At 45.5% G+C, this 12114-nt stretch overlaps 1 protein-coding gene and 1 long non-coding RNA gene across 10 annotated transcripts in view; one reads left to right on the top strand and one right to left on the bottom strand.

The window, feature by feature from the left end:
• EHBP1 (EH domain binding protein 1) overlaps positions 1-9294 on the bottom strand; it is a 227739-nt gene extending 218445 nt beyond the window's left edge. For all 9 annotated transcript variants that reach the window (XM_075496799.1, XM_075496800.1, XM_075496801.1 and 6 more), the window contains exons 1-2: positions 9026-9294; positions 7521-7930 (exon numbers count right to left, since the gene is read on the bottom strand). In XM_075496799.1, coding sequence (XP_075352914.1) covers positions 7521-7624 — 104 coding nt within the window. In that variant the 5' untranslated portion in view covers positions 7625-7930; positions 9026-9294. The remainder of the gene's footprint in view (positions 1-7520; positions 7931-9025) is intronic.
• A 612-nt stretch (positions 9295-9906) lies between these two features.
• Positions 9907-11696, top strand: LOC142407832 (uncharacterized). Its single transcript, XR_012775068.1, has 2 exons — positions 9907-10034; positions 10450-11696. It is a non-coding gene; the product is annotated as an uncharacterized LOC142407832 (long non-coding RNA).
• Positions 11697-12114: the final 418 nt, after the last annotated feature.

The following is a 12114-nucleotide window of genomic DNA, read 5'->3' as shown; positions in this document are numbered from 1 at the left end:
TGAGTGTACACATGAAATAAAACCCAAAACCAGTTTGTGCTAAAATAAATACACAGAGCCACAGAGATCACAGTTCAGCAGCTGCAGACAGTTAAGCAGCTGCAAAGCCTGGCCATAGCTTTGTAGTAACCCTCAAGAAAGTCTCCTTAAATAATAATAAAATAGAAATTAAAAAGAACCCCCAATAATGACTCTCCACTACAAAGAGAACCTCAACAGGCAAATGAGAATTACTTCTGCACTGCTCATCCTTACAGGTTTGCAGGCAGCTGGAAACTATAGTTCAGAAGGGCCTGCCCTTCTGATTAATTTCAAAAGCTTGTACATTTGGAAGCCCTACAGTGACAGCACAGGGCACTGACTCAGGGTCTGGGTGATTTAGCTGAAGCACTTGAAGACACTCTTGCCTGCAGCTGTGGCTCGTCTCACCCCTCTGGCAGGTTTTCCTCCTCACTGCATCAGGGTAGCATAAGGGAGGTGCATAAGCTCCTCAACTGCTGCAGTTCACTCTCACCTTACAAATCTGAACTGAAGTTGATGGCAGTTAACACTAACACACCAGGCAGCCTTACTGTCATCCTACCTCTGCTTCAGGGTAGAAGAAAGCAGAGGAAGACTACTACTAAGGGACAGTGACATCTCAGCTCCACTCTTGAATCCAGAAAGCCTCATGAGTCAGAGCCTTAGACAACAGCAATGTTAGTTATGGTTCTGCTAATTTTAGCTCATGCTTAACCCATAGTTCCCAAGTCCCTGCAACGCCTTTCCAGGTGCCAAAAGCCACAACTACCCTATACCTCAACTGCCAAAACATACAGCTTCCCAGCTGAGAGGCTCTGATGCACTTACATAAACTGTATGCTGCAGAAATACATTTTTCAAATAAAGACAACAAGAGCAAGAAAACAAGGATGGCTTTATTTACTCTATTGCTGTGTGCATATCTCAAAATAAGGAACAAAAGTTCAGCTACATAGTTGCTGCGTTTCAGAGTCCACTCCAGGACACACAAGACTGGCTTGGTGCAGAGGGCAGCTCAGGAGTATCCCACAGTAAGGTAGCAAACAGCCTGCCAGGGCCAGCTTTTAGCCCAAGGAGTAAAAGGAGAGAGAAAGGCCAGGGAAACAAACACACACTCCTCTCAGAGTAAACTGGGAAAGCTTTTAGAAGTAAACAAACAATTCCCCCCCCCCCCCCCCCCCCCCCCCGTATTCTCAGAAAGCCACCCAAGCAGAATGCTTTTACTACGGTAACTGAAGGGTTTGTTTTATAAGAATTTTCCTCAGATTAGGCAACCTTACCAGCCTCCTCCTCCTCTCCTTATTCACACTAAACTGTGAAAGGGACTTCAGCTCTCTCCAACCAATTAAAAACTAATTGAAGCAACAGACTGGCACTATACAGCCTGAGCAGTCTAAGAGACTGAAGACTCAGCTCAGATGAGACCTACACAATGTCATAATATTTCATTTTATTTAACCTCATAACACAAAGAGCTGAAAAGAGTATTCACAAGGATCCAATCCTGCAAAAACGTTATTTATTCCAGCTCATGTCCACTGGGTTCAAAGGAACAGTACATGTACTTTACCGTATGCATGTAACAGTGCCTGCAAGAACAGAACCAGGTTTTATTTATTTGTAAAGCTCTGTGAGGAAGTTACACACACAGTTTCTCTCTCAAAAAATAAAGCTGTGTTAGAACTTAAGTTAGTGTATTTTATTTATTCAAGGAGACATCCTCACCCCTTTAAATGAATAAATGGCAGACCATTAAGATAGATTTCTCTACAACTTGGATATAACCTAATCTTTTCTGCTTTAGACTATTTTTGTTACTGCTAGGACAGTAAACTATGTCAACGAATTGCTGGAAAGAATCCTGTCTCTCAAAGACAAATAAAATTCAGAACAAGCATTTATGACAAACCCAAATCTCTCTACCTTACAGATACTAAACTTCATGCCTGCTTCTACCAATGAGGTCTTTTAGGAACTGGACACAGCATTTCAAATACTCTCAAAGAGTTGATGCAAATAGAAAATGGGTGTAAGTGTGCAGCACTGATGATCTGAAAAAGTCAGCAGCAAGAAAGATTTCACATACATCCGCACCTCTCCTATTGAAATGTCTGCACCAACAATGAAATGCAACCAACAATTTTGATGAGAAATCCCTAACTTGTGGTCCATGGAACAGACATAAGGCTATAAAAAGGGCCAGGAGGCCAGCTTAGTAAGGTAGGGAATGAAAGCAGCTGGTGTTAAGGAGTCAGGATTGGTAGGCAACCTCCTGACAGAAGTCAGGCAGAAAGCCCAAAGGAGCAGATCTACATTTCCAAAATCAAGGATTTCTTTTGGATACAAAGAGGAAAGAGATGCAGGGTGGCAGAGGAGAACTGCTTTTGCGTGTAGACAGTAAGTGTATTTGTGGACAGTAAGTGTATTTTAATGACTCTAGGAAGAAAGGGACAAGACTGACCTGTAAGGCAGCTGGTGGTGATTATTTGGAAAGAATTAAGTTTGAGACACAATTTAAGCCCTCAAAAAGTCCTCAGTCAAAACTGGAAATTAATGGAGAAGAAAATGCTGAAGTGTATTTGCAGATGGGATTATTTGGTGTGGAATCAGAGATCTCAATGAGGAGTGTGAAGACAGAGTATAATTTAATTAAGAAGAAGAAAAGAGGCTAAAAAGCAGGAGAAATTGCATGACGCTTTGCTTGCACAAGCTATACTTGTTACAGTATACCTACATGGCTAACACGCAAATGCAAATCTGATCAAAAACTTGGAATAGCAAGCCTATGACAAAAAGCATGGTTCACAGCAAAACTAACTCAAAGAGATTCTGAATTGACCTGTAACTGTATCTTTTTGTCACAAGTTTCAACGTGATCATCCTTAATAATTAAAAGCACTTAGTTGCTCACAAAATTCTCTCTTAATAACCATGCAAAGCAAGGAAATTAACTTAGCAATCTGACAGCGTGACCCTGTACAGGCAAGCCCCAAGAATTTCTACAGCAACCGGTTAACTCCAGTTCTTTCAGTGGCCTTCAGCACTGAAGAGTTTGCTGGAAAGCAGCGACCAGAAGGCAAGCAGACTGGTGTGAACTGTGGAATCTCAAAAAGCTCATTTCTTTCCCATGCACAGTGCATGCCAAATCTTAGAAATTCTACAGCATCCAGTTAGGAAACTGCAATAAAAGAGAAAAACAGATGGCTAAAGCCTTTTGGAAAAAAAGATTAAGCATTACTTCATTTCCAAAAGAGAAAAGATGTATATTTGAAAATACAGAACCTACTTCAGACCATACCTAATTGATACAAAAATAGGTGGCTTGCCTCATGGAAATGTAGCCTGTCTTCAGTTAAGGCAGCATACAAGAAAAGTTCGACCCTTTTAGAATATCATGGCTTGCTGTATTTTTAAGCAAGATTTAAAAGCAAAGCAGTTCATATAGGAGATGACAGGTATTACAAACATTGTAAAAAATAACATAGTTCTTTATCTCTAAAGCAACTACTGAAGGGCAAATCCTGTAGAAAAGCCTTCTTATGCTTACTCTTTTCCAGCGTTTTTAAGCAGTTAGCACCTACATTCAGGTGAGCAGCTTTCTCGCTCATAAAAGCATCTAATGGACATAATATTAGGCACTTGGCAACCTCAACTCTGTAAGAGTTAGGCCATTCTCTGTGGAAACCAGTCAATACTACACTGGAAGCCCCTGTTGGGTCCCATAAGGGGATAAGAAAACATAAAAGCCATCCTAGAGAGCTCACATGTTCAGCATTAGGTGCTTCAGCAGCTCTGTAGAACAGCTGTAACAGCTTCAGGCCTGAGTACTGGAACTGATCTCTGGTCCAAAAGAGCATTTTCCTCCTATGAGGCTCCCCTGCTGAACCTGTGCCTCAGACAAGCCTTGACACAGTTGCCTGAACAGCAGCCCCAGGGTACACAAGAGATGCATGCCAGGCTGGCAGGCTTGACACAGGATCAACAGGAGACCTGGGCTTCTCCAAACTGGCAGCTGGGACTGGCAGGAAACCCAAAGGCATCTCAAACAGCGCTAGACACCAGTGTTCACGCAACTGAACTGGCTCCCCTGCGCAAGCCACAGCATTACACCTGCTACCGATGCCCAGCACGCTCCTATCCCACGCAGCAACAGTCTGCTCTGACAGCACAGAGCGGCAAACACAGCTTTTTTTGTAGAAGCCCAAGCAAAATGCATGAGACTAATTTCTGGTTTTAATCAATGTCTCTGCACTAAGGAGAAGGACTAAATTAACTCTCTCCTACCACACACAGTCCTTCCAGGCCAGGACTGCAGGTCACTGGTGAGGCCAAGTGGAAAATCCTGCGCTGCCCCAGCTTATTCCAAGGGTAAGTGGAGGATGACACACTCCAGCACTGCCAAGCAAGCGCCTTTCAAAAAAAAAAAAAATCAAGTGCTTATATGATTAATGCAAAGCATGACGTTTTCACAGTAGCAAGAGTCACTAATCCATATTAAAGACCAAGACTACATTTATTTATTTATTTTTAATGAAAGGCTCTAAATGAACCAACTGCTCAGTTTTTCAAAGATACTGAGCAGCCACAATAATTAGGTCTTGGTCAGGCAGAGCAACCAGAATGCCACAGAAGCAACTCGGTCCTGTTAATTACCTGAAAATAAGGTTTTTCTAATTAAACAGTGACAATACTGGACATTCCATCACAACCTGTCTCCCCCTGCACCACCAGCAATGAAAAGCAACCATCTGAGACTGGCTGTCTTTAATCATTAGTAGGAACAAGAATCAGAAACAAGAGAGAGCAGGAAAAGCAAGGAAAGGGAGTTTCAGCCTATGCTGGTCAAATGCTGTTGTACCTAGAGATAATCCTTTTAAAGAGTGAAGCGGCAACACCAAAGTGGTAGCGATTTCCCACACAGCCAGCATAACTCCAGAAAAAAAGAGCAGAAGCTATTTTGAACACCAAGATAAAAAAAAATTCAAATCAATACAAGTGCAGAGGAGACAAAAAGTATTAAACCAACCAGAAATACACCCGACATTGCAAACCGCACACGATCAGTTACAAAAATATTCTAACACACAAGTCACTTTCTGAGAGTTACACAAATGTAAACCTAACAGAAGATAGCAGCTCACAGACAGGCACCCAGCCTGTTTTGGTCCTGCATAATCCTTGCTCACAGACACATCTCAGTTCAAGTGTGTTTATGACTGCATTGTCATTTATTTTAAAATATGAATGGAGCATTCTTTTCCTGCAGAAACACTGCATTGTTAAAATGCCAGTACATTAAAATAACTTACTGCTTACTACATTTCAATCAAACTACAGACTACAGCACTGACACTTAATATATATTGAGTGCTTTCAGCAAGAACAACATATGGAGTTCATTTCTTCTGTTCTCACATGGGCCAAACTCAGAGATGAGCTTTAGACATAGAGCAAGCAGTGATTCTCTCAGCAAATGCAAAACTGCATCTTCTCCAAAGTTAAGGAAAGACTTAGTTGAAGGTTCTCAAAATATTTCTATATTTACCCTTTTGTTTCATGTAGGAGTTCCACTTATGGTAGAAATACCATATTTTAGCTTGCATGCTTAAAGAACATTTTTGTTCAGGTTCTTCAAACAAGAGGAAGCAGAACAGAAAAGCCTACAATCAAATGACTGTATGAGTGATGTTTTTTCCCCTACTGTTATTTTTCCTAGAATTCATCCACATTTCACCACCATACTGTTGCTTCGTCATAACCAACACAAGCACTGATCTTGCCTATATTTAAATTCAAGAACATAAAATGAAGGTTCAGAAAGACAACCTATTTTTAAAAGATTAGTTGCATATCTGAGGTTTTGAAAGGCCGTTTCACTACTTCACACACAGGCATTTTACTAGGTGGGCACCCTAGTTTATGATTAAACAATAAGCTAACTGTCTGTAAAATAACAAGATTGTTCACAAGAGAACTTTTGTGTCTGACTTTCTGAAATCAAGTGAAAGTTAGCTGCAGATCCAATCTGAACATTCCCCTGAAGCATTCATACTTCAGTGCTGAAGCATTCTGCAAATGCTCAAGCAAGGGGTGAATTAAAGTGAAAATGAAAGCCAAAACAGGCTAGTTTATGCAAACAAAACATAAAAAGTAATAAAACACAACTGCTGAAATAAACCCGATAAACCAAAATTACCGTGGAAAACTCTTTGGCTGAAGGAAACGGTAGATCCCATGAGATAATCATGGCAGCCTCTTTCAACTTTTAAAATGTTTTTATTTGTAGTTTATTTCTTAACAATCTTTGAACACATTTTAGGCAAGAAGATAACTTGTTAAAAAAAATTTTTAACCTGACACTGTTCCTTTAAGACAGAGCAGCGAGCAGCTTTCCAGTATATTTGACAGAGATTTCCAACTCTAAGAGATAGAATTTAAATTTGTAAAGGCAATTACTCATAACCAGTGAAAGCAGCCAATGCAAGTGCCAAACTTGCCAACAAGAAGAAAGGCCAAGTATTAGAAAGGAGGCTGCAGTTTATTACAAGGCAATTTGAACATCTCAGTCCACAAGGTCTGGAAAGTACTTTCTTCGTCCCCTGACACTACAGACTCACACTAACGTGAGGAATTAACATCAGTAACATCAGTATTCCAAACATATAAAACAGCACTTAAGTATTTGTATAATGGAGATCTTTGCCTGACTATTTAAGAGCTGCTTCTAGTCCTCCCTAGCAGATTTATTTAAGCTCATTTTGCACAGGAAGGAAGATGTGCCAGACCCATACCATTAACTGTTAACTGCTGTCTAGTCAGCTCCAAAGCCATCCAACTGGACCACCACTGCACAAAATTCTTGTCTGACTAAACAAATACCTTAAGACAATTCCCAAGCATCCTTCTCTTGCTTCTTCCCATCAAAAGATGGAAAGGAACAAGGAAAAGAAGCAGAGAAAAGCCATCTTTAGGTTAAAAAGCAAAAATTGAAACGGATATCCACCCCAGATTAAAACACTACCATCTTCAGGACTGATCTCAAATGCCTCAGTCAGATAACAACAGTGTCAGCAGGTGACACTCAGCACCAAGAGCTGAGTTGGAAGTTGGAAAACAGCTCTTGGGAAATATTTAAAAAAAAAAAAACCAAAACAAATCACACACAACACCCAAAACACACAACCAAAGCCACACCATGAAGTCACAGATGCCAAGCTAATAAATGCACTGTCCTCTGTACAGTAACAACAATGCCAGCTAAGAAAATCAGAGTACAGAACAAAGCCAACAGGTCCAAGATAAGTATGAAGAAAAGCAAGCACTCATCAAGAAAGACAAGCACCCCACGCAGACGCTTCTGCAATGGGCAGGCAAGAGAACATGAGGGGAGGTAAGACCAATGCATGCACACCAAACAATACAAAATCAACAACATCCTTCCTATTTCAGCACCAGCAACTTACTCCACCATTTGTGCAGCAACATGAGCCACTTCTTACCATTTTTTGGTGCACTCAACCATCAACTCCTGGTAAGAGGCCACAAACTGGAACTTGGATGCATGTTTCCCAACACGCTGCAGTCTTTTCCAAACTGAAGCCATGATGGTGAGAAATACAGTCCTCTTACACAGTAGCAACTCTGCAAATACCAATGTAGGTTTAAGAGCGTGTATGCTCGATACTAGCAGATTTATATACAGACACAGTAAAAACAGTGCGCAAGGTACTCGATGGGATGTCTACAATTCATATTCTGCCTCTCCCTTCTTCACAGTAAATCCCCGGCTAGCTGAATGGCTCATCACTGGCCAGGCACAGCATGCAATAGGAGCAGACAGGTAACTGAAAGGAAGTTCTCTCATGGAATCATCATTCCTCACACAGTAGATGATGTGGAGACTGCAGGACTGGAAGACAAATAAGACAGGGGGAGAAAGCATTGGTTAATATAGTCCATACTACAATGCTGCAATTGCACATGATCTCGTACCTTTGAAACAACTACAATAAACCACAAAAACATACCCCCTTCTTGTTATCTCCCCTGCCTCCCCCAATTAAATAAATAAATAAGAATGCTGCAGCAATTTCAGGAATGCAAACCACGAGTCTGTTTGGAAATATATCAACATGTCCTTTTATCAGCCCCATCATAATTGGCAACAACAACAAAAAAGGGCAGGTCAGGGCCACACCGAATCCTTATGAAGCATCTCCAGGAAGCAATGCAAAGTGGCTGAGGTGCTGCCAATATGCACCCAGAGGGAGGGACACAGGGAGATGAAGACAAGTTCTTTGTCTTGATGACAAAAGGTGTAACAGTTGTTTCCTCTCACGCACACACCTCCCGCTCCCATTTCTCTTTCCAAGGAGAAGAAACAGCCAAGAAGCCAGCAAGGGAGTGTTACTACTTAAACGCCTGTTCCAGGGTGAGGAGGATGAAAGAGGAAGGAGCATTTCCTGAGCCCTGGCTGCCCAGGATTCCCCGTCTTCCTCGCTGCATCATATTGAAATGTTAATGCCTCTCCATCCTGAACTGAGAAACGCTCATCAGGGAGATGAAACGCGAGAGGAGAAACCCAGATGGGTTTTCCCCCTCCAAAGGAAAGCAGCATCTCTGCTGGGTGCGGAAGAAAAAGCCTCTTCATTAGGAATATGGGGAAGCAAAAGGTGGCCGCACCTGGCGAGAAGACAGGGTAGGATGGCATCAAAGCTGGCAAGGAGGCGACCTGGGGTCCAGGAATGTTCCCCTGGAGGGGGCCATCCCCACGGAGCCCCGAGGCGAGGAGCGCCCCGCTCCGCCTCACCAGCCCCTGTCACCTCAGCGCCAGGCCCGCCGGAGCAGCGCCCCCGACCCCCCCGCAGCCGTTGGCCAGGAGCCGTTGGGGTTTAAAAATTAAAACGCCAACGGCGGGGAGCAAGGGGGGGAGAGGCGGCTCGGGGAGCGAGAGGGAAGAAACGCGGGGCAGCACGGGCGGCTCCCTCCGTGCCACGGCACTCACCTGCCCCCGGCTCCTCACGGGCGGTACCCGCCGGGCGGGCGCGGGCGCTGACACCACACGGCAGGCGAGAGGCAGCGCTACCGCTGCCCATTAGTGCGGCAGTCCCGCCGACGGCAGCGCCCCACGGCTGTCCCCGTCCTCCTGCAGCCTCATGGCGAGTACCGGGCACACACCGCTTCCCCTCGCCCCCGCCCCGCCGGCCGGGCAGCCAGCCCGGGTACAGCCGCGCCTCACGCCACCACTATCGCACTCCTGCCGGCGCTGCGCCTCGCCTCACCCCAGCCCGCCACTCCCCCCGCCCCCGCCGCCCGGCGCAGCCCACACCCGCCGCACCATTGGCCCCGCCGCGCGCCCTCCGCAGCCCATTGGCTGCTGTTCCGTGTCAATCACCTGCAGGCGAAAGGGGCGATCCTCGCGCAACGAAGAGACGGAGGCAGTGAGGGAAGACGGAGCTCGCAGGCCCTCTTCTCCCGCCCCCAACTCAATCTTTTTCTGATTGGTTGAAGCGCCTGAGGAGGCGGGGTTTCTTGTCAGAAGAAGCTACTCGATAGGTGAGCGCGGCCGCTCGTCAGCACAAAAGCGTCCGGCGATTGGCGGCGGCGCTTCCTAAAGCCGCGGGGTGGGCGTGGCGCGAGGAGCGGGCTGTCAGGGGAGGGGCGTGGCCCCGCGGGGGTGGGCAGCGGCCCCCGGGAGCCGCCGCCGCCGCTGTCCGAGGGCTGGGGAGTGGCGGGCGCGGGCTTGGCCGCTCCCGGGCCGGGAGGGGCGGCGGGGGGGCCCGGTGGAGGGACGGGGCGGGGGGGAGCTGAGGCGGGAGTCCCAGACCCTGCCTGTCAGGTGGGCGCAGGGCGGCTGAAGGGGGGCAGCGGCCGCGGGAGGCGGATCGGGGCGGCGGGAGGGGAGGAAGAACCGCCGCGAGGGACAGTAACGGCGGCGGGACCCGGCCCTGAGGAGGTGTCGGTCCAGCGCCCAGCCTGACCCACATCCTGCAGCACAGGCCCTGGTCCTGGAGGTGCTCTGGAGTTTTTGTGGGGATGGGAAGTTGATGGAAATGAAATACAAAATTAAGTAACGGAGGCAGGGCGATGTTTCTTTGCGGAGTTAACTTGATTACGTGCTCTGTGAACTTCACCCAAACATTGGGGTTTGGATGTTCTGCGCAGTTTTATGTAAAAGTATCTGCAGGGGAGGAGGGAGCAATGAGGGGGCTGATGCCTGTGGGAGGTGGGCTGGGAATTCCCCATAACCTCCCTGGCTGAACACTTCTACAGTGCAGTGCCATTAAGGGGCTGTCAGGAGATAGATGTAAGCCCTTGGTTCCAGCATGAATCTAAAATGAAAGGGTGCTTTATTCTGGTTCAGAGAGAAAAACACCACAGAGCTTTTTGCCCGCTTGCTTTCTGCAGCCTCTCCTTACACCCATGCAGGTGTGTTCAGTCTTAGATCCCAAAGTGCTGTTTGCAACAAGTGGATCCCAGAGTCAGGATAACGTGGTTGCATGAGATGCTGTGGGAGCTAATCCTGAACCTGTCAGCCAGGCAAGTAAGAAACGAAGCCAGCTATCAAGTGGAAGCACAGGAAAATAAGAAAGATAATGCAGTGGAGGTCTGAGAGTGGCTGTGAAATGGAAGCCTCAGGGCTTTGCAGTCCTCTGCTATGTTCTTTCCCATGACAAACCAAATGGAGTCCAAGCCTGATCCAAGGACTGGGAAACTGCTTACCCCAGTCTTTTCCTCCTCTTCCCTAAGCTGCCTCTCTCTGTGCTGGCATGTCACAGAGGCTGCCAGCATTCAGTGGCTGGAGTGAAAGGAGAGAAAGAATGACTGTGTGGATGGCCACAGGCCTAAGCTGAACTAAGTTACTTTGGAGAGGGTGAATATCTAGGCTATTAAAAAGGTCAGCCCTTTGCTTATAATGTGTTAGTCTTCATTCCTTTGCCTTCTCTGAAGACAGATTCACTTATCTGAGCTGCCAGAGGGCACGCATTTTCTACCTATATGGAGCTGTCCTGGAAGAGGCAGTGATTTTCCTTCTTAAAGTGTTACACAGGAATGTGAAAGACAGTTGTACTACTCATACAGATCTTCTCGGAAATGTTCTTTTTTTTCCCCTGAATATTTTTGAAGTTACAACTTGAAGATTTTGCACATTTGTCTAAGATTTCTGTCCCAGCTTTACAGCTGGTCTGCACACACAGAGTAATTCCAACACACTTGAGGGAGTCATTACTGTTTTTTAAGTGCAGATCACCTGCTTAGGATTTGGGAAATGAGGCCAGGATTTCCAGAACACATCAGACTGAGAACGCACAGTCTGGAGCATGCATATGCTTGGTTCTGACTTGGAAAATACCAGATGGAAATCTGGCAGCTGTAAAGTGGATCAAACAAGGTAATTTAAAATTCCAATGGCCCTGAGGAGATCCTTGGTTCCTCATACCAGGGAAATGTCAAGTAGTCAGTTGTACTGATTTTATTTCAGAAGTTGTCTTTATACCGTATATATTACCAAGAGTTAATCTGTAAGCTTCTCTGATTTATCTTCTGAATACCATGCAGCATCAAGGCTAATTCCTAAGACATATCTTTGGCCAAGATTTTATTTTCCTCAAACTGAGATAGACATTTTCTGTCCTGTGGAATAAACGCAGAAGGTCTGGTGGTTTGTTCAGTGACTTGTGTTTCAAACATCATTATTTATTAACATTTTCCATTTCCTTCATAGTTTCCGGATTCAAGTTACACCAGGCCTAAGAAGTACACAGCATAAGGCTGCTTTTTCCTTTGTTGCATGGGGAGAATTTTAACATAGGCAATTATCCTACAGATTATCTATTTATTTTACAATTTTCAAGAGTAGCAATCCTCAGCTCTTGCAATTTTGGGGGAAGCTTTCAAAGGGTGTCAGCAATTACTCTGGAAAGAAGGGCAAGATCTTCAGCTGCAGATTGGAAGCTAGAGGCCACCGCAGCATTCTCACATTACTGGACTGAGTCCTAGACCAGACTCAAAAGCTCTTGTGACTTCTGCTGGCAGCTCACAGCCCAAAGGAGCCAATAATTGCCAAAAAGGGATTAGCAAGGGCATGGATGA

This window comes from Mycteria americana, chromosome 3, assembly GCF_035582795.1.
Source record: "Mycteria americana isolate JAX WOST 10 ecotype Jacksonville Zoo and Gardens chromosome 3, USCA_MyAme_1.0, whole genome shotgun sequence".
Classification (NCBI taxonomy): domain Eukaryota; kingdom Metazoa; phylum Chordata; class Aves; order Ciconiiformes; family Ciconiidae; genus Mycteria; species Mycteria americana.
The sequence above is the reverse complement of the archived record's forward strand: the minus strand, read 5'-3'. Positions and strand labels throughout refer to the sequence as shown.